The sequence below is a fragment of the Synchiropus splendidus genome, chromosome 1 (genome assembly GCF_027744825.2).
Source record: "Synchiropus splendidus isolate RoL2022-P1 chromosome 1, RoL_Sspl_1.0, whole genome shotgun sequence".
Classification (NCBI taxonomy): Eukaryota; Metazoa; Chordata; class Actinopteri; order Syngnathiformes; family Callionymidae; genus Synchiropus; species Synchiropus splendidus.
Window position 1 is genome coordinate 45,167,967 of NC_071334.1, and position 22,534 is coordinate 45,190,500.

Here is a 22,534-nt window from a genome sequence, read left to right on the forward strand (position 1 = left end):
CACACACACTTGTCTTATCATCGTGAGGACCTCTCATTGCCGTAATGCTTTACTCCAGCCTCTCATCCTAAACCTAACCATCCAAACTAAATGGCTCACCTCAACCATGACTCTGAACCAAACTTAAACCATATTATAATGACCCCAATATTTTGAAGTTTTCATCCTCAAATTGAGGCATAACCTCGCGGGGCACGGCAAAAATGTCCCCACAAAGCAAAAGGTCCCCTCAAATATATAGCTGTAGAAGGACAGACGCCAATTTTAATAGTCAAAAAAATATTTAAGCAAAAAACAAGGGGTGGGTACTTTCAGAAAAAAAGATGTTTCGTCACAGTATTAGTGAGGTGGGAAGTTAGATCAGGTTGGTGTCCTAACGATTTGATACCATCCTAAATATGACAATGAAGGCGCGCAACTGATGATGGGATGGTACCAGGTGGTTGTGGGGGTGATGAGAGAAAAACAAGGCAGTGAGAAGAGGACTGAGAAAACCCCATGTGTCATGATGAAAAACAGACTGAATGAAAGGCAGAAAGCGCTAAATGTCATATTTTATCTAAATAACTGGAAGACATTACATAGATATAAGGATTTTATTCTGGTAAAAGATGAAATATAATAGCGGAGGCAGAAATAAAGGTAGCAAAAAGAAAACAAATTCCACTTCAGTGCCGCTGTAGTCAGTTCAGCCAACACACACACACAAAGTCAAGCGTGTTAATATACACCACCCACTCTGTGTCTGTGGCCTGAGCTTTGTTCTGTATTGTCTCTGTACTTTATTTCCCCTGTGCTGTCTGAATTAGGAGGAACCTAAATGATATTTAAAAAAAAAAGAATTTCAAAACAAGAAGAGAGAAAGATGAATGTTTCTAAAATGGTCACGTTGTTATTCTTTTTACTTCTTATGAATGCGTGTCAAATATTGATGTGTTACTATAAGAAGTCAGAGACTTTATTGCCTTTACAGACTGGTTCCGTGGGTGGATATTTGCAAATGATTGATTTGGCTTTTGTACATTTTTGTCTGACAGCCGCTGTTGAACCTTTCCTGCCATCTTGTTTTCTCTGATTTAATAATGTGACATAATGTTGTCGTATCACGGCAAGGCGGTGCAGGTAGTGTTCCTACATGTGGCTGCTGGGTCAAAGTTAACATACAAAGGCATAAGGCTGGGAGGATCAGGTGGTTTGCAGTATGTGGGTGTGGCAGCCATAAGGTTGTCACAAGCGACTGAAAAGAGAGACAGCAGAGAAAGTCATCCAATCCGCTCTTGTTTTCTTGGCGGACTTTGAAATCCACTGTGTGAAAGGAGCTCAGAAAAGCAGAAGTTGGTGATGCCACCTTCAGTTTGGAATGAGGAATTAAAAAGGGAAAGCAAGTTCTGCCAAAAATCTGGGGGACACGTCCTTATCCAGAAGGCGGCTCCGTCTTGTTTTACTTCCTCGGCTACTACGACTCCCTCCTTTCTGTTTCATCAAAGCTCTGCAGCGTGTCCACAGTGCAGCAGCTGATTCATGTATTCTCACTGCTTAGGCCGGGCTCCCATCCCAAACGTGTAAAACCTCAGAACCCTGTGTGTGCACCGCATCAGCCTGTCTGTTGCCACTCCCGCGTGCCCCCTCTCTACCATCGTTACCTATCCCACCTTCTCCCACTGGTGGCTCAAGTCCTCTATAATGCAGTTCCTCAGTCGCTGACCTGGCCTTTCAGGTTCAAACAAAAAAAAGGATCTTCAAGTCTGATGTTGGCAGACATTATTTAGTTATTTAAACTAGCGCCGTGATGATCTGGCTCTCTGTCCAGTTTGGTAACCATGTAATAACATGAAAAAAATAGACCTACATGACTTGTTTCTTGTTTTGACAGGAACATTTTTGTTTCTTCTGTCGACGTCGTCTGTGATGGACACCCTGACAAAGCTGTGCCCCGTCCACGACCAGAATCTTACTGGTGACGCAGAGAGGGGCAGATATGGAATGATTATGGTGAGTTATTTCATTTTTTGCCTGTTTTGCTGTGTGGTTTTGATGATGGAATACGTTGAGTGTCTTCTATGTAGCTTTTGCGGGACACTGGTTGTGTGAGAATCAAAGCAGTCACTGTAGAACCCTTGCTGTTTGTGCCTTCACCCTAAAAAGGTCAGTTTACTCCAAAACGTTTGAGCGCGTGAGCGTAGGTCAGGCGTCGTGACTAATCCCAGCAGGATCAGGCCGCTGGCTCACAAAATGGCTCCTGCGAGCGGCATATCGACAGAGATTTTGGCAGCGCTCTGCGCACTGATGAAATGCTTTTCCAGAGCCACTGGAGTCTTGTTAGTTGTGAACAGCTGTTGTGCGACGTCCCCAAACTGTGTCTGAGTGAATGAACTGATTAACCTGAGTGGTCGTCCCAGCCACAGAGGGAGGGGCTGCAACCACCGGCCTGAATAACTGCCGCCATCATCAATGCAACATAAATCACTTAGCGGGACGCAGCTTTTTCTTACCCTCAGCGCCTCCCCACACCCCGCGCCCATGAGCCGGAATGATCCTGCTGTTGCAGAGCATGACCACCATCTTGCTGTGATGCTGCATTGATGGAAGGCGTGGAAGCGTTCTGCCACTGCGCCACCTCAGACACAGCTATCACAGAAGTGTGCGTTTTGCATTGACTCTTCAATGTAACATTTGAATGAAGCAGTCCGTCGTACCCCAGTTAGACATGAAACACACTGCACAGAAAGACATTGAGAGGCGTTTATGCTGCACAATGACGACAGCAGGTTTATCTCATTTTTACTGGAGCTTTGTCTATTTTGCATTTTGAAATGTTTTCCATTCGTTTTGATATTCTTAGATTTTTCATAGCTAGAACCTTTTTCCCTTTTTTTCCCCCTTCCCTTTTAACTTTTTCATTTTTTTCTTACATTTTTCCAGATGTACAGAATACCATTTGATTTTAAGAAATTACAATTGTTAACTTGTTGCCTATTTATGTTTTAAATACCTTTCTGTATATTTCATACTATCGATATGTACATATGGATTTTTCATAACTTCTTACACATGCAATCATAAACAAAATTTAAAATGTTTTTCATTTCACTCATTCATGTATCTATTGATTGGTAATTGCTAATTTTCTTTCTCTGTATTTCGCAATTTCAAAAATATGATTTTTTTGTAATTTTAAGGATCATTTTGTGATTTATATGAAAACATAACTAAAGCCAAAATACAAAAGTTAAATTGCCATTAAAACTAAACAAGTTTGTTCAAAAAACCATTGCTTTTTTGTTTTTAATCACATTGATATATAAAAAATGGGAAGAATAAAGGCAATGTAATCTAAATCTAAACATAGTATTTCAATTGATAGTTCGGTCTACTCAATAAATACATTCCATTAAAGTATATCAACAATCATCAGCTTGTTCACCATAAAATCTTTATTTTATGTGCATGAACTAAGTTTACTTGTCTTGGATTTAACATTGAATATTTTGCTTACTATCCATACTACAACAACTAGACTACAATTGACTGTTAGATTAGTTGCAGACGGGTTTATGAGTCAACCCCTACATGTCATATGCCGACTAGTCAACTGATCATTGAGGTAGTCGGTGACTAGTTAAGTTCCTGTGATATCCTTGGTGTCACAAAAAGATACACGAGGTAAAGCAGCAACATTCATTTTTTTCCATTCTGATTTCCATGATATTTTGTTGTCTGTGGTTCCTCCCAAAGAGTCAAAGGGTTGAAGACTGTCGCAGGCAGAAATTGAGTTAAATTGTAAGACTAACTACACAACACTTTTAAAAATGTCTGGGTATTTAAATAAGTAAATAAGTCTTAAATCCAGTTAACTAGAATGATCCTAAATATAAACTCCACATTGAGATTAATGTAAACTGCTCTTTGACTGTATGGCTTGCATATAACTTGGGTAAAAAAAACCCAAAACATCAGGCAGGACAAGAAACAGACTCACATGTTTGTACAGATGTTTTATTTTCAATGAAAGCTTTTACCAATATTCAATATGAACTATTCATGGTGGTTTGTCCCGACAGGCACTGATAGATGCAACATTCTTGTCACTATGTTATTTAAATTACAGTGTAATACTGGAAACCACATGACACAGGTGCATCCATCATGTTGGGTGATATAAGGGTCGTACAGCATGCAAATTCCTTTTATTTCTTTACCAGCTGGATCACATCTTCGTCCTCCAACACGTGGTCTTTGCCAACCTTTTGAGGATTGTGCTTCACGGACGACCCCCACACAAGGGCGCTGAAAAAGGAACAGTGCAGTTTTAGTTTTTATTAAAAATGAACACGAGATGAAGAGTTTATTCCTGCAACTGCAACCTCTGCAAAAGGTTCACCGGGATAAAGGGATAGCACATCCTGTCCTACAAATGATCCCTGGTCATGGGGGTCAAACGTTTGACCCATCAGGTCCCGAGAGGATAGTTAATGCTCACCAGCACTAAGGAAGTGACTGATTGTTCACGTCCATTTAGAGATGGAGCTGCAACATCAGCTCTGATCTCAATCCAAAACCTTGAGCAATGTGACTGATCATTTAAAGAGCTGCAGCCATAGAGAAATGCTCCAGGTAATGACCAGTTCAGGCCATATCCCTTATTCTAAGTTAAAATGTGGCTGCAAAACTGTAAATCTTCATCAGTCAGAAGTATTCTGTAAATATCAAAAGTAGATGAGTCGACTAGCAATACTGTCATGGACTCAGCACAAGGAAAAAGATGCATCATCTGCATGGTCCAAGCTGCTGTACTGTACTTAAGATCACTGTAAGAGTAATCAAACTGTTGCTTTTGATGCATCAGATCACAGCTCATAGTGGAGACAACAGGGCTCATTGCTTAAAAGGAAGAAATGTGATTGATATTCCACTGCGCTCCGGTCCAGCTCTGGTGCTCATGCATCACAGCATGAACAATGACTGGTCAGCAAATGAATCATGACCATGAGCCCCACATAGGTCAATTCATATCACTTTAAAATGGTTAAATATGCATGAACGCCTCTTGAACAACGATAAATAGAAATACGGTCCGATAAAAACTAATGCAGATAAGGTGGCTTAAGTCAGGTGCATTGTACATAAAATGTACCCTTAGATCAATGCAGGTGTCTCTAACAGCTTCACAGAATAACGTGTATGAAACACTTCTGCAACAAGAACCTGACCTATATGTGACCTATGCTCACAACAAAGCTTGTGGTTAAAGCTTAGAACAGAATTGCGGAACAGCTTCAGTTGGTTAGAGAACTACAACCAACAGTCAAGTCAGATTTTCTATTGCTATCACAATAGGTGCCCAGATTTCCTGCTCACTTGTCCCAAGGACAATGACATTAGGTGTAGACTGGAGTCAAACATGAACCAACAGTCACCAATTGCTTTCAGAGTTGATAGTTGAACTACCTGTATGCTGTGTATGAGAACACAAGGCATAAATGGAATACAGTCATTTGAGACATGAATACATTGCTTGAACAAAACCCAGTAAGAGACACATCTTGACGTATCACATCACATGAAATCTGCTCCGACTTATTTTGGTTTTACTGTGTCGAAGAGTGCCAGTCATCAAGCAATCTTTATTTATGAATAGTTTGATGAGAGATATGTAGCTCGATGTTCATACATACACAAGCTGTATATTTGGAGCAGAAATCACAGGGCACCAATATTATCACATTACAGCAGCAATAGTGCCATAAGTGATACACAGTTATATAGTTAAACAATATGTGTTCAACATGGTCAACATTTATTTATATACCATAACTACATAGTTATTATCTATGACAGCTCTAAGTTGTGTCCATAGACATCACTAATTGTTCAATGAGTAAACCAGCTGTTCTGCAGCAGTTATTCTCTTCTGTCATGTTCTCTGCATTACTGGAGCCTGGTGTTGCTCCAATCGATTGGTCATCGATCACGATCGGCCAATTTCAGTGTGACCGGTGAATGCCGATTACTACCAGTCATTGCCGATCACTGACCACGCATGACAGCCGGTGCTCTTACGAAGCCCCACTGGTTCTAACATGCCCGCTCCTCCCTACTCACAAAGCAGCAGTATGTCTGCTGTGGAGCTTCTTTCAATCTCTCATGTTGAGTTTGCATCCTGCAGCACATGCACGGGAAAATCCTGCGTAGTGATGCTCCTTCAAATGAAACACGCCATTTAAAGCGCCAGCACTTGACGGAGCACAAAGAGTTTTCCGGGCTCATGAAAGTGAGACCGCTGGTTCCTCAGCAGCAGCTGACGCTTGGCGACACCTGCTGGTCCGAGCGTGACACTCAGAATGATAAGAAATAATTATTAATTTCACTGAGCTAGATGAGCAGCCTTTCTCAGGTGTCGTTTACGCGGAGATGGAAACGACTGGATCTGTTGCCATTTGGAGTCAGGTGTAGCGTTTGTGAGCCACCTGAATCTGAAACTTTTGAAAAAGTCCAGAGTGGAAACTTTCATGAATGCAGTGCTCTCTGTCTGCTACAGTGTGTAAATATTTCATAGACATTGCACAGTCTCGAGATATTCACCTGCGATGTCTCACATTGAATTAAATGTTTTTCATTTCAGTCCTTTTGACAGAATCGTTGCTGCATTCAGCAAGGTTTTTCTATTTTTGCCTTCTTGAAGAAGTATATAAGAACATGAAATAAAAATAAAAATATTTCATTGAAGTTCATTTTTTCATTTACACAAGTCTGATCATTTTGACTACAAATTCATTGTCAATCCATGCGATTGGTATCTGCGATCAGCAGTAAAAATCCTGATTGGAGTCTCAGTCTCGTCTGCATGTTTTGGCTCCTAACTACTCAGGAGGACACCTGAACACCGAGAGTCAAGGCAAAAATGTCTCGTCTTGTCTAGGCCTATATGCTCTCCACTCTTGATAATGTCTTGGTTGGGATGGTCTTGACTGCTACACTACTGGAGTCTGTCTCCAACATCAACGAAGTATGTGTTTTTCCTCTCAAATAAGAGAGAAATGTTCCATTTTTCGCCTTACGTGCCTGTGACGCTAGAGGATGAGATTGGAGATAGTTTCATCAACATATATTTTGGGTTACAGTTGAGTAGTATACTAACTAACTTCATGGCGATTGTGAGTACCTCACAAAATACATGGCTACTTTAGTATAGCAAAGCTGAACCAGCTCAGATAGCATTATTTTTTCTTTTTGGAGCTCTCTATCCAGAAACAGTCCACCACTTTATGTGCAGTGTCTTCGACAGCCCATCTCCAGTCAGCATCACTGCCTGATTTGCGTCCAAACATTCTGGGTGCATATTGTAACTCATTCGACTTAGGTGAAGGATGTACTTACTATTTGAACTCTTTGATAAGATTTTTGTGGATTTTCAAGCAGAAGTCTTCCACTGCAGTGTGCTCATCAGGGAGAACCACAGGGGACGTGTAGTCGGGAAGCTGGCCTTTAGGTTTGGTGTAGCTACCAATAACACGACATGGTCAGGAAGAGTTTTCAGCTTTGGCAACCAACAATCGGAGTCTTACATGCGCACGAGCTTCAGGTAGTCCCACATCTTCTCCAGAAGGTCGTCAAAGTTCCAACGATGATGAGCTGAGATAGGGACGCAGTGGGGAACTTTGTAGATGATGTCCAGCTCTTCAATGGAGATTTGATCAATCTTGTTGAGCACATAGATGCACGGGATGTAGACCCTAGCAAGTGAGGGAGGGGGGAGTTGCCATTGGTTTAGATGTTGAAAGTGTAAGCACAAATGCTCATCTGATCAAACAACATAAACTGCTGGATTAGAATTAGGAAGCTTCAGTAATCCATTTCATCAGGAATACTTCTTATTTGTAGCAAACAGCAGGATGGATCCACACATTGCACGCAGCATTTGCGTCTGCCTTCGTGTGGAAACCCAGCAGACCCCACCCACAGTGTATGACTAAGAGCCATCTTACCGATTTCCCTCCACCACATCTATGAGGTCATCAGCTGTGCAGTCACTGCGCAGAGTGATGTCGGCATTGTGGATTTTGTATTCAGCCAGAATCGTCTTGACGGTGTCGGCATCCAGCTCACTTTGTGTGCACTGCAGTGACAGGACGACAGGAAAAGACGCTAATCGACATGGAAGTTTCCATATGGCAATACAATATTGTGGAGCACAGACGACCGAGCATCATGGAGTCCACTAGAGGGTGCTATTTCAAACGCTCAGTTACTGTTGCTAGGGGAATCAGCAAGTTGATCTATGGGGACGTTTCTGCAACAGATCTCCTGGTGGATGGCCATTGTATTTTAATGAGAAGAGATGTACCCAAAATAATGACAGCAGGTAAACCCTTAAAAGTTATAGGCAATATGACATGGACAAGATCAGACATGTCAGCAACAGAGAAGGCAGAGAAAAGGAAGACACCACCAAATGAGGTGTGCTAAATGACCTGGAGAGGACAGCAGGACTCATACCATTTGGGATAGATGGAGCAGGGTGGATTTTGGTAGCCTTGTCTACTTACTGTGGCTGTGAAGTTGATGCCGCCTTTGTCCTTTTTCTTGAATCCAATATTGGGAGGCTGCTTGTTTAGTCTGATGCCAAATCCTTCCAGCTCATGCTCTATTAGCTTTTTATGTCCTAGTGGCTTGAGAACATCCAGAACAATCAGAATGAGGTTGCAGGTCCTAGCCACTAAAACAGATCACAAGAAATCAATGAGATAGCTCAGTATAGTCGAGGACAAAAACAGGTAGAATCCAAATAACCTTTTCCTGCTAGCGGTTTACTTTGTGGTCATTTATGTTAGGGATGCTCCGATCAGGGTTTTTGCTGCCGATCACCACTGATACCGATCACATGGACTGACAATGAATTTGTAATCCAAATGAGGAGACCTTCTGCGTACATGATGTGAAAACATGAACCATTCAATCATTTTAATTCAGATATGTTTTAATATACCTCTTCAAGGAGGCAAAAAATAGAGAAAAAAAACTTGTAGAATTCAACGGTCATGCTGAAATCAGCCGATCACGATCGGTGACCGATCGATCAGAGCATCCCAAATTTACATAGAAAGACAGCTCAACATTACCCTTTCATTTACATCATGATAACATGGCCTCTCCTTGTGAGTGGAAAGACAGTACATGCTTACAGACTTAAGGATATCATATCACATTAGAAAGTAGTGATGCGTTTTAGTTTGCACCTATACACATACCTGCAATGACTTGTCTCCCTCGTCCTTTGCCATCCTTGGCCCCTTCAATGATTCCAGGAAGATCCAGAAGCTAGCAATATTAAGAGAAGTAAAATCAATCCAATGAAAAAAGAAATAGTCCAAATAGTCCTCCCAGGAACAATAAGAGGGTTTGTACCTGGATCTTTGCACCTTTGTAGCGGATGACACCAGGTACCGTTGTCAGAGTTGTGAACTCATAGGCAGCAACCTCAGAATAAACACCAGCCAGGTTACTAAGCAGAGTTGATTTGCCCACCGAAGGAAACCCAACAAAGCCAATACGGGCATCTCCAGTTTTGGCTACATCAAATCCTGAAAAGGAATTAGAAAAAACAGAAAAACATTTACTCATACACACAGAATGTAATAACACCAGTCACAATCTACATCTAATGCATATGCACTCAGGCATCTGGGGGTCCAGGGGAAGCCCTAAACTGCAAAAACACGAGAAATTGAACGTCCTGCATTTTTAGCAGGACACCTAAACGTACTATCCTTCGTGCCTTTATAGTGCCCTCATTGCAGTGCCATCATACTGGTTTCCATGAAAAGGGTGTTTCTCCCTGGTAATAAATTAGATGGAAATTCACTGATTCTCATGCCTATGTGGACAGTGCTGGATTTGTAATATTCAGGTTCAACTATCAGACATTACAGTTTTCTGATCTGAGCTTTTTATTTTTCCAAAATTGTTTAAGCTGTATTTTAGTTGACCTTTTCCAGTAAGCAAGTCAGTATTTTTGAGCACTTAAACCCTGTTAAAATGACTGTTGATGAAAGCAAACAGTCATGTCTTCAGTGATATTATAGTAAGTTTCGTGTTTATCAAAAACCCATCTGGTATGATGACAGAGTGCTATTCATGCCTTTTGCTATGTTAACATTTTTTGCACATATTGGCAAAAATCTGTTCTTTGGACGGAATTGTCTGATTATAAAAAATGAAATCTTGATAAAAAAAATCTGTGTTTTTATGATAAAAAAAAATCTTGCATGTATTTTGCCATATTGCCCACCACATATAGATTAATATCGACCAGTACTATTTCCATATACGGTGAAAATTCGACTCGCTGAAAACGAGTGTGTCCATGCCGGTGTTACCTTCTCCTGTCCCACCACCGCTGCCTCCTTTCGGCGTGATCAGTTCCCGTCTCAACTTAGCCAGACGTGCTTTGAGCAGACCCAAGTGGTGAGCCGTAGCCTTGTTCCTCTGCGTCCTGGCCATCTAGAGTAACACCAACATTATCTCAGTTTGTAGGACAGACGTCCGTTTAATGTACCAACAGTATTGTCACCTTTCACAAAATTCTAACTGTTCAATATTGACACCAACACTGCTTCGCTTTGAGATATCACCCGGCACTGGACATATGTGACGGGGTCAGCGATTCTAAACTACATTTTAAACGACACCGGACAATGTATTAGACTGACATTTATACACCCTCTGCGTCCACTGTCATAAAAACGAGACTATTTTAAGTATGAGGCCCAACGAAGGGAGAAATGTGATAGCATTAGCGGCTAGTTAGCAACGTGTCTGTGCCATACGTCAGTGTTTCACTTACCTCATTTTCAATCTCCGCGATTTTGGCGAGTATACTCATGATTGTTTGGATTTATATGTACAGTAAACCTCCTGGGAAATTGCAGCAACTGGAAATACAGTTGCTTAAGTAAATGGTTGAGCTACAAGGGTTGACACACGGGTCCACACCACGCAAGCGTAGTTGCGCGCTTCCTCCTCTGGAAATCTCGCGATAACAACCTTTTTCCTCCCCTCATGTCGAAGAAATCAGTTCCAAAGAAAATAACATAATTCCAATTTAGAAAAGATAGTACGATGCATTAGTAAAATTAAATAACCAAATTGAGTTCAGACTGAGTTAAAAATAAACATTCTTGCGAAATATTAAAGTAAAAAAGCAACATCAAAGCTGCTATAGATTTAACGCATTATTAAAGAATCTTGTTCAGAATCAGAATCAGAATCAGATTTATTGCCATGGTCAGTGGGGAGCCCACTGACTAGGAAAGTGTCTTGGAATAAAGTGCAACAAAAAACAAATAAAATAAAATAAAATAAAATAAAATAAAATGAATAGAATAACATAACAACAAGATTGTTGTCGTTCATTATCTTTAAAAAAACATTGGATAGACGCTGCCATTTCTTTTTATATTACACATACATGGAGTTGTTCAAACCCTCTCTCTTATTCAAACAAAGAAACACCCACACATTTCATACAATTGTATATTTTTATTGTTAAAGTCGCATACAATACCGCTCATTGGTTTGTTCAAATGTATTATTATAAGTATTATTATTTGCTATTGTCTTACTCTTAAGGTTGGAAGACCAGTGCTGCTGTTTTGATGGATGATCTCCGGATCTTATGCGCCCCGGTTTTTAGTGTGAACCTTGCAAAATCGAGTGGCAGAATACCAAATTTATGTATTGAAAGAACAGACTTGCGGGTATTGAATGAAAATGTGCATTTCAGCAAAATACTAGTGATTTGAACAAGAAAGCCTTGCAATTAAAGCACCACATTCACTATTTTGAGCTTCCATTTCAGCAAAATAATTATTCAGTAAGAAAATATATAAGACAAAGAATAATATAAAACAAAGTTATTATGAACACATCTTAACCCCACCTTATGAGTGAATCACATGCTAGATCTGTTATTTCCTTGTTCTCCCATGAGAACTGTAGAGCTGTAGGATGTGTGCTTGTTCTCATCAAAACATATAAAAATAGTATTAATATTTCTTAAAGGTAGATACAGTTACAGCAAACTGTTGCTCTGCATTCGTTGTTGTCCAAGTGAGGTGACGGCATGAGTAGTACAGGAAGAAAGGGCAGCGGATCACAGGTCTCCTTAACTGAAATCAAAGAGCGCACAAAACCAAAGCTACACCAACCTGTTGCCATATATGTGAGGTTTTCAGAATGGTATGTCACTCAAAGATTTACACTCCTCTTTGTGAGAAAATCAGGGATCATTTCTTTTTGCTCTATTTCTTATCATCTGCCAATTTTGACATTTTCGGTGACTTTTCTAGGGTTTTAAAAGGTGTAGAATCAATTTTTTTCACTCAAAGATTTACAGTCCTCTTTTTTATTTTCTTATCATTGGTCAGTTACAAATCTTTTTTTTTTTTTTTTTTAAATCAATTTTGACATTTTTGGTGACTTTTCTAGGGTTTAGAATTCATTGTTGCCATTTCCAAAGGACCATGAGGTAAGACCTCTAGAGGTCTCATGATCTTGGGTTGTGGTCTGAGCAGGCTTCTGAGCAAGTAAGACTTTCAAAGAGGATTTTGGATGGCTAGACGCTACAAAAGGGACTTTGACCACCCAGAATGCCGGCCGAATTATTAGTTAGAGAATGTCTTATTTATTTGTGCAAGAATTATTAGAGTAAACATTAGGCCTACTGGGGATACTCTTTAAAAAGTTGTCTACCTCATGGTCCTTTGGAAATGGCAAAAATGAATTCTAAACCCTAGAAAAGTCACCAAAAATGTCAAAATTGATAAAAAAAAAAAAAGATTTGTAACTGACCAATGATAAGAAAAGAGTGTAAATCTTCGAGTGACATCTGGAAACCGCACATATATGGCTACAAGTTGGTATAGGTTTGGTTTTGTGCACTTTTTTCTGAGCGTTGGTTTTAGTTAAGGAGACCTGTGGGATGAGGCAAAGCAAGACCATGAGCAGGCCTTATATCCATCTTTGTAAGTACTACAAAAAAAAAAAAACCTCGAGGATAAAATTGATTAATTCGTACTCACAATAACTTTGGAACTGACGACGATAAACCCATGCCCCAAACATCTCTACTGTTCTTTAATGAGCAATGCATCTTCATATCATCACACACCAGACAGCATTGAAGTGTATTGAGTAAGTGCAAGTACAGATTTCGATGCATTCACTTGGACCAAGGGATTAAATTCTTGGTAAAGTTGCCCCCAATTCATTCTATAGGAGCAACAAAGCGGCTATTATTTACTAATTTAAACCTTATATTTGCTGTCTCTCTAGCAAAGTAACTACTCTAATTATTACTTGTTTAATCTTTCAATTTGCTTTGACAACCACAGATGACTCTGTGATAAGCACTACTTTAGTGCATTACGTTCACGCACGGTAGCCTCACCACTCAAACCTGGTGACCGCTACACAACAGTGGAGGAGAGTTCAAATGATAGCCCCGTTTTTGCATTTCATCTCAAGGAAGCGCCATTATTTGTGGCCCTGTCAACCAGGCAAGGACAACAATGTTTTTAACAACAATGTTTGAGGTAATAAAAAAACAAGTAACAGCGTGTCGCTATCCATTAAAACGCATTGTCCATAGTAGCTTTGATTCTGTCATCAGAATTTGGGTAATACTTATTGAAACCATAAGGCTTTGAGATAAATGCAACTTGGCCATATGATGGCAAAAGTCATTCCTCGTGGTCTCTAGCTGCTCTCGGACGAGGTGTGTGGTGCTGTGGAGGACGACCTCCGTCTGGACACGGACTGCGAGCGCTCAGGACTGTGTTTGTCGTAAGGCTGGAGCTGAACCTCGAGGAAGTCCCTGTGCTGTTGGCTGATGACCTGACTGATGAGTCCTGGAAGAGCCTGCAAGTTACTCAGTAGCGTCTCCAGCTTTGTCTCCAGCAGGGCGATCCTCTTCTCCATGTCCTCGCCTCGCTCGTTCAAGTCCGAAATCATGTCATACATGATGTTCTGAGTCTGGAATAAGGCAGACGAAAACGACACGTCACTGTCTGCACTGACCGACGGCTTGTGCTGAGCATCCACACAATACTCGTGCACTTATTTCAATATACTCATTCTTGGAAAGGAAAGCGAAATAGTTAGTTGTTTAGTTATTAAACACAGATACTTTAGCAAAAGAAAGTGACTAAGGAGTAAAACGGCGCAGTGTAATACACTCACACACATGTTTGTGTTAGGGCCTCCGGTTTACATAATACTTTCCCCAGCCTCTCACTGAAACCTAACCACCCAAAACAAATGGCGAAACTGAACCTTTACTCTGAACCAAACTAAAACCCAATTATAATGACCTGGTTATTTTGGAGGTTTAAGGCTCAAAATGAGGCTTCACAAATTGAGCCTCATTTGGCAAAAAGGTCCTCACTCTGTTGGTTAACAACTCATACTGGTTCTCCCAAAGATAGAAGTACAAGAAGACACACGCACAGGCTGGATGCCAAATAAGCTAATTCAAAATTTTACAAGGTTAAAGGAAGCTTGAGTGGAGTCGTGACCTGTGAGAATCAGTCATTTTTACTCTTTACAGCCTGTGCAAGTGCAGCTTTTGCAAAGGACATATTTTATACGGGCATCCATTTAAAAGGCTCCACATTTCCGTGTGGACCAGAGCACATCAGGAGTCGGCCTTGAGCAGACAGAGAAGGTCCCTGCTGAATTGGCTTGAAAGGCTTTTTTTTTGCTACATTTCTACCACAGACAACCACCACATATACGGCCGTCACTGCAGATGCTCTGTCTGTTATGACGGTCAATAACGCATTTCCGAATCTCACATTGGTATGAGAAGCAGCTGCTGCAGCCGGCGGTGTCTGAGATCAACAGACTAATTATCCTCAGAAGCCGGCAGGCGACACCATCCATCACATTCTCATTTAATCCAGACTCAGGGAGTTGCTTATGTGGGGGAATGTCGCATTGACAGAAAATGACTGAATCACAGAGTTGACTATTTTGCAACCCCACATCATTATCCATCATGTCACTGTTGCCTGCGCTGGTTTGAACTTCACATCATGTGTATCCTGCGCCTACAATGCACTCTCCTTGACTGTCCAAGTCACGCCATGGATGCTGCTAAACAATGAACATATATTTATTTTAGGGGATTTGAGAATGTGTGATTCATTAATCTCAATTAATTACAGTTTAATGGTCTAAGAATATTTGGCACAAGGAGCCACATTTTTTCAATTTGAATGAATTTGCTAAAGTACTGAATCAAATGATGGACCCATACATACGTTTAAACAACATAATATTGTTTATTTTGCATCAGTTTCAATGTTATAAGAATTTCAAGTCCATTCAGAGCAGTGGAAACTCTGGCCATTGTGTAGTGAAAAACATCCCTGAAGCAAAGCAAACAGAAGATTTTGTTTGCTTTGGTTCAGGGATTCCTCCATGTTTGTTGTTGTTGTTATCATCCTAGCTGCCAGGTGTCTTGTGCATCAGTGTGATCAGTGTCAGAATTTGGAGTGTTTTGATCGAGAACCCAACCTTCTCCTGAGTCAAACACTGATTGACCATTTTTTGTCTATTTGTGAGCGGGTCACTCTACACATGTCCTCCACACACACTTTAAGGAAGCACAGACTGGCAGAAAAATGAAGATGTCGCCTTTTGTCTGGGCTCTACGTTCACCATTGTGCAGGAAATGAGGGGCAGCATCCTCATTGCGGAAGAGAAACTTGATGGGAAGGTCACTACCCTGACAGTTTTAGAAAGTTCCCATACAAGTTATGAACACACACACAGTGACAAAGAGCAGACCTGGCATCTTGATGTAAGCAAGGTACATGACATTGTCTACAGAATACTCTCAGGCTTACCCAACAGAAACAGATTCAAAGTCTCAGTCTTCCTGTTTTCATCTGCCGTCTTCAATCAGAATCTTTGATTTTGATTTCATTACATTACGCTTTCAATGACATATTTCAAGTTAAGTGATTCCCTTCCGCCTACAGATCAATACGGTCACCGTCTCTGACCACAGCCAGATGTGTGGTCAAAATAAAATCCAATCTGGAGTCCGTCTCTGGCACACATGCCGCGCCACGTGATCCTTAAATGTGCACTTTCTAAATGGACTCGGGGTAGAGGATCTAGAAAATGGAACTGACATAAATTGTTGCGACCTCAAGAAATGAAGAGCGGCGACCCCTTAGAGAAAAATAAATCCTTAATGTGAGAGTCAGTTGATGAAGCAATAATCCCAACTTTATTAGAAAAGTGCAGAGATGCTGAGGAGAATTATCCAGTATTAAAGCATGTGATTCTACCTGGGTTTGCAGAACATATTCAAACTAGTTCGATCCGTTTGATTTCGCTGGGGGAAACAAAACAAAAAAAAAGCTTTGATTGGAGGTTTTTTTTTTACATTTTTACCAAGTGCTGCAGTGATGAATCAGCCACTGAGGACACGGGGACGATGCTGAGGCTACACCTCCACCTAGCGAGCATCATGAGGAACTGCATCTGTTGTAGACCATCTTATCAAATTAAAACTGTGCTGTTTTATATTATGAAGCGATTGGGGGGTAATAACTAGAGCCTTTCATGGCACACTGGCTTCAGGCCACGGAGGCTGCATAGTACTTCTCTGACTGTCAGAGCCCCCGCGTTGCTCCCTCCCCTTATTTGCAGCTTTTACTTTACTGGCTGAATCATCAAATCACAGTGTCTCTTCCCAGGTTACTATTTCTGCTGTGTCAGGCTGGCAAGCCGCCCGGTCTTCCCCGGAGGTTTGTCAACTTCTGTTTAGTGCATCTGGTGGCAAACACCACCGGATACAGGGAGTGAATGCTGAATGGGAGTGTTCCTCCCAACAAACCAATATGTGGTGCCTGTTATCTCATTAGGTCACATGAAAAAAACAAAAAAAAACAAATACCAGGGAGGTCTGTCTAGTGCAATTAAAACACAAGCAATACATCGGTTACGCTGCTAGTAAAACACCACTGTTCATTTGACACCTGTAGACTTTGATGGCAGAGAACACAATGGGATCAGAGAACACATGCACAAATCTCAACTGTGATAGTTGCGTGTCCTCATTATAAGACATGTTGGTCTATCTCTTACCTTTGCAAGGTCCACTAGTGAGTTTGCTTGGTCATTCAGCTTGCGTTGCTCCATTTTAACACTTCTCAATCTGAACACAAGACCATTCAGAACCCAAATAAATTCACGGTTCGCTCTCATGAGGTTCATCATTGTGGACACACAAGGCATTCACACAGAGAGCAGTCTGAGGACATGCACAGGATGTGTTCTCGAGAATGCAGGGGACTACAGAGGCAGTCTGCTTGGTCGAGATGCATGCAAGTGGTAAAGAGAGGGCTGCCACCGAGGAGGGGGGGACTTGAGATTGAAAATTGTGTTTATGCGTCTTCAACTCACTGTCTTAACAGATGTAGAAATGCAAGTAATGTTAGATGCTAGACTTCTCTCTATCTCTAAATTACAACACACCAAAAATTAAATCTTTCTTTTTCATTTTCCACATTTCTATACATAAACCACTTGTTAATATGTAGTATTTGTGTACTAAGTTATTTTCAATACCTCATTTAGATTAATGAATGTCAATAAAATCACATTAAACGTAAGCATAATTCACTCTCTGTAAACGTGCATGTAAATGACTGAAAAAGAAACATAAATACACCATGTATATGACTCAAGTACATCTTTGAGAGCAAATAAAGACAAATAGTGTCCTTAAACGAACCTAAAATAAAGAAAAGATGGCTATTCCAAATATATTCTAATGATTTGCATTGTGTAATTGTGAGTACTGATATTATTATTTTTGATGTCACTTGTGTCAGGCCCCTCTCACATATGAGTCGTATCACTTTGATCGTTACCCAACACTACGGTAAGCTATTGTTTATGATTTCGAGTTCAATGTAAGCTTCCTGCGTGGAGAGATGCTGGTGTGACCAGCAGAGGGCGCTAAAGCTTACGGCGTGACTGACCATTTCCCTGCGACTCTACAAAAATGTCAATGTTTAAAACGCGTTCCTAATAAATAATAACCAACGGTAGGGTGCAATACCTGCTCGACTAATTCCACTGTTGCGGGTCAGAGAGGGTCAAGACAAAGGGCATGTGGAGGTCAGGACTGAAGGCCACTGTGACCTGCCTTTTATATTCCACGTGTCTCCCCTCCTCCATCAATCAGACAGCTCCGCTTCTGAATGGGCACTTTAAAACTGCTTGATATTCATGGTGGGACAGGCCGACTCAAAGACATTCACAGCCTCGCTAAATCTGTAATAGCAATCTCACTTAGAGCTATAACACATGCTTTTCCATCCCATGCCACTCGATTGTATTTTTAATTTTCCCTGTTAAGAACCTAGTGGCTTTTGTGTTCATCCCTGCTGACAGTCTCACTGTCGGTCACATTTGCATCGTTGCCACGGCAAACAAGGTCTTTGCTCGGAGGGTTTAGTCTGACCTTCCAAGCAGGTCACGATCCTGCTCTCCAATCTACTTTTCACACACACATCACTCCTCCTGCTCCTCGCTATGATGTCCACTTCAACCTTGGGGATGTAAAGTGGCATTGCTCATTTAAACCTGCGCTGTCAAACACAGTGCAGACCATGGGGTTAATAGATGTTCAGACACCTGCCATAGGCGTGTTGCACCGTAGCATTCTAACTCTAGCACTAACAATAGCGTGGTTTTCTGAAATCATCGTGAGCGCAGCATTGCCAATAATCTTAATGCTGATGGATAGCTCATTTCGATAGCTCCATCTCTGAAAGCTTGTTGGATGCTTTTGTCCAGCTCTAAACAATGGGTCGTAACTGCTGAGTCATCGACAGAGAAATCAGATGAATGTGGCTGCAGGTGTAGTACGAGGCGAAAACAATGGTTCCACACACCGAAAGATGACCCCGAGCCCTGATCTGTGGGGGCATGACTGTGTGTAGCACAACACAGTGGACGTTACATGTGGTATACCTGAGCTTCTGCAGGCGTGTAGAGCTCTGGTTGTCATCCTTTGGTACGTGAAAGCACAGTCGGTTGGAGTTTAATCAGTTGCTTTCTGATTAAAGATCAAACGCTCATCACTCCCATGCAGAAATGGAAAGAAAAACACCCTCCGTCACTGATAATTGAAATTCACTTCTTTCGACAGGTGTGTTGACAGTATGCAGCGTGTGACCTCACAGCCACGGCGGGGAGTCGAGTGTAAATGTTTGACTGTGGCACAAAGTGCGAGGGCTAAATGGAAAATGTGACATTACTGTCGAGGTGATCAAATTGACTCAGCAGGATGTGGATCTGTTAGCACGAAATTAAGAGAGCGCTTGAGTGGGGCCATGAATTTCACTTATCAAATGAGGGAGTGTCATTTTTTTTTTTTTTTTTTTTTTAGTCACATTATTGGGTTCAAGGACAAGCTCTGGTTAACATGCACACGACAGGTCTGGTCTCTAAATGTGAGGCGAAGACTTACTTCCGAGCTCTATTGCATTGTGTCGACACAAACAGGGAAAAAAAAGAAACATGAAGTAGACAAATGAATCATCGTAACATCAGAAATAAGATGATCAAATCCGCTTCTTTCTGGTTCGGCTGCTGCAACCCTCATCTCGAACTAGCTTCTCTTCATCCAGGCAGTAAGTCACCAGACAAAAGTGGGTCTTTGAAGAAGCTCTCAAACATGACTTCCATCGTTTTAAGAAGAACCTGTTTAGATTTCTCAGAGTGGGTCTTAAATAGTGCATTCGGCCTTAAAGGTCATCGTGGTGGAGAAGTTTGTGATCCTCTAAAGCCTCAAAAATTGAAAGGAGGGGTTCGTTTAAATGAGAGAAATCGGGGAGCCAGGATGGGGGAGCCTGCAAGCGAGAATCCGAGCCAGCACAGAACGGCAGCTCCAGTTGCATGTCGATGTACAGTTAAGCTCCTTCGGAGGAGCGCAATACAGGGACATTTGATTAAAAAAAAAAAGGTCCTCCCCTGGAACTGGCTCTGGTTCCGTAGCGGGGGAGGTACCTAGTTCTAGTGGTGACTGTGTGGTAATGGCTCTCTGCTCCTCCTCCGTTCAGTTCTAGGCCACTTTCTTGGGGTCTTCTCAGAATGCTTTTATTGTGTCGCAGCCTTTTCTGTTTCACATCTGCACTGTTTGCTCCCCCCCTGCTGGTCAGGATCACACGAGCGTTGCTCAGCACGTGGCCGTGTTATTAGATATTGAGTTACCTGCCCCGAGCAGAAGTGCACTCGAAGAGTAACTGACTTGCAATCGCTCTTTAATATGAGATGAGTCAGACGTGAAATGCTATGCCATAATTGGATTGAGTAATAACGCTTATGGGTGTTTTTTTGGTAATTCGAACTGGAGCTGAAACACACAGTCCATCCATCTTCAGGGCAGAAAGCAGCTGTCTTTCACACACACCAGAGAGCAGATGACGCTTCACACCTTCTCCACTTCTGATCATTATAGTGTATGATTGGATGTTTACCAGCACCTCGCAGCGGGTCAAAGACATTTTTTTTCCACCTTGCACTTTAGTGATTTGCTCGGCCATTTTCCGTCCTTCACTCAGCCGAGCGCTGCGGCCGGCCCGCAGAGATAACCCTGGCTCTGATGCACTGAATCCTAATGAATCCGGCGTGTTGACATCCCGCTGCGTTGTTGTCCTTGCACTCCGAGCCGGACACCACTTTTTCTTCAGCTTCTCCACAGATTGAGATTTAAATACCAAAGATTGTTACTGCCAGGCAGCCAGATCGTATCATCACCACAGCAAATCACCTAAATACGACAGCAGGTTGATAATGACTCCACTAAGGAAGCATATCGAAAGGCTATTAAACGGTGCAAATTTGGATGTGGATTGCAGCAGCCGCAGACAAATTTCTCCGCACTGGATTCAATATCCTCTTGAAAACACAAACGTGGAGCATTCATGGGCAAATCAAAGACACGGGGACCACATGAAAGTGCTGCATGACATAAACTCGACAGGCTGCAGTTCATTGTGTTTCTTGGAGCTTGAAAGCTCTGCGCATCCCGGGGGAGCCACTAAAAGACCGGCTGACGAAACAGCATCTGACCAGCAGGTAGCAAAGACGAAACGCACATAGCAGTCTGATATCACAGCTCAGGAAGCACGTGAGTCTGGCAGCAGGAGGTGGGAAAGAGATCGATCAGCCTGCTGTGGATTCTGTCTTCTTCTTCGAGGTGGAACTAGTGCTGGGCGGCATGAGCCAGAATGCATTTGTTTGAATGAAGTCGGTGCTTGTTTTAGTGCGATCATTTCAAAGGTCTGAGGCATGTAATGATGTTTACATATTGAAGGGGCATCTATACTGACGGTATTGACTCATCAGAACTGAAGTCGTACATGATTCTGACGAGCAGCAGCGCAGACTTGCATTTACAGTAGAGTCTGCAGTGACCTACGACTGCTTTGATGATAACACAAGACCAAAATGTTGGTCGGTTTTCATATTATGTGCATAAAGTATGACAGAAGTGTTCGGTCATGGCATCTTAAAGACTAGATATCTAAAGCGGGTGAATGCTAGTCAATGCTGTCACTTAGAAATAACATCAGAAATATTTTAGTGGGATATCATTCAAAACAAATAAAGACTATTTTATAATATTAAATTATGAAAATGGTAGAGAGGGTGAAAAGCAACACAACTGGTTGACTTGCTACTTGTCGGAGTACATTCTTTATTTGCATTGGACTATAGATCCGTGAAATAATTAATTGCTCTATGTGTAATTCATCAAGTTACTATTGATGTCGATAACAGCTTAATTGCGTGAAATAAATCATGACACAGAAACAAAGTTTGGTAGCTTGAAACATTCAGCTGTTTTTTGATTGTCGCAACATTCAGTTGTTGCTGACTCTTACTGAACTGAAGGAATTTTATAAAACTCTAGGACAGTGATTCGTAACCATAGGGCCGGGGCCCATGGTTGGACCAAAAGCGCCTCCTGGAGGGCCGCTACAAGTTTTTTTGTTTTACACCTGGGCTGTGAGGGCTGTGAGATGCTCAGTGTTCATACATGCGCCATGTATGGTGGCAGTAGTGTGTCACTGCATTGACTTGACAGCTGCAAATCTGTGATAGTTACCAACTATGGAGACGTTCTTGAAAAGAAAAAATGATAAAGAAAGTGATGCCACCCCAACAGTGGAAACTGTTCATGAAAGCACCTGTCGACGCAGTTTTGAAATGGTGATACTTTTATTTACACTTCACTTACAGGGGTTGGACAAAATAATGGAAACAATCAATTATTTTGTCCAACCCCTGTGTATCTTCTTTGGAGTTTAAATAAAATATATCATTTTCATTTTATGATATTTAGACATGGTTTCATTATATTTATTTTATTCAGAATTTTATTCAGTTTTTCCAATTTTCTCAACAGTTTGCATCAAGGAGAATTATTTCGTTTTTCTTCAGT

The 22,534-nt window shown here is 41.5% G+C and overlaps 2 protein-coding genes across 5 annotated transcripts in view; both read right to left on the bottom strand.

Moving 5' to 3' along the window:
* Positions 1-3,987: 3,987 nt before the first annotated feature.
* drg1 (developmentally regulated GTP binding protein 1) lies at positions 3,988-11,040 on the bottom strand. The gene is made up of 9 exons (XM_053874425.1): positions 10,844-11,040; positions 10,377-10,500; positions 9,406-9,581; positions 9,249-9,318; positions 8,547-8,716; positions 7,986-8,116; positions 7,566-7,733; positions 7,378-7,500; positions 3,988-4,287 (listed from the first exon to the last, which is right to left on the bottom strand). Exons 1-9 carry the CDS (start codon positions 10,880-10,882, stop codon positions 4,188-4,190), a joined length of 1,101 nt encoding a protein of 366 aa, XP_053730400.1. The 5' UTR covers positions 10,883-11,040; the 3' UTR covers positions 3,988-4,187.
* A 1,467-nt stretch (positions 11,041-12,507) lies between these two features.
* kcnn2 (potassium calcium-activated channel subfamily N member 2) overlaps positions 12,508-22,534 on the bottom strand; it is a 33,878-nt gene continuing 23,851 nt past the window's right edge. For 3 of the 4 annotated variants that reach the window (XM_053874377.1, XM_053874409.1, XM_053874398.1), the window contains 2 exons: positions 17,161-17,230; positions 12,508-14,031 (listed from right to left, as the gene is read on the bottom strand). In XM_053874377.1, the coding sequence (XP_053730352.1) occupies positions 13,756-14,031; positions 17,161-17,230 (346 nt within the window). In that variant the 3' untranslated portion in view covers positions 12,508-13,755. The remainder of the gene's footprint in view (positions 14,032-17,160; positions 17,231-22,534) is intronic. The other variant, XM_053874387.1, reaches the window with a different exon arrangement.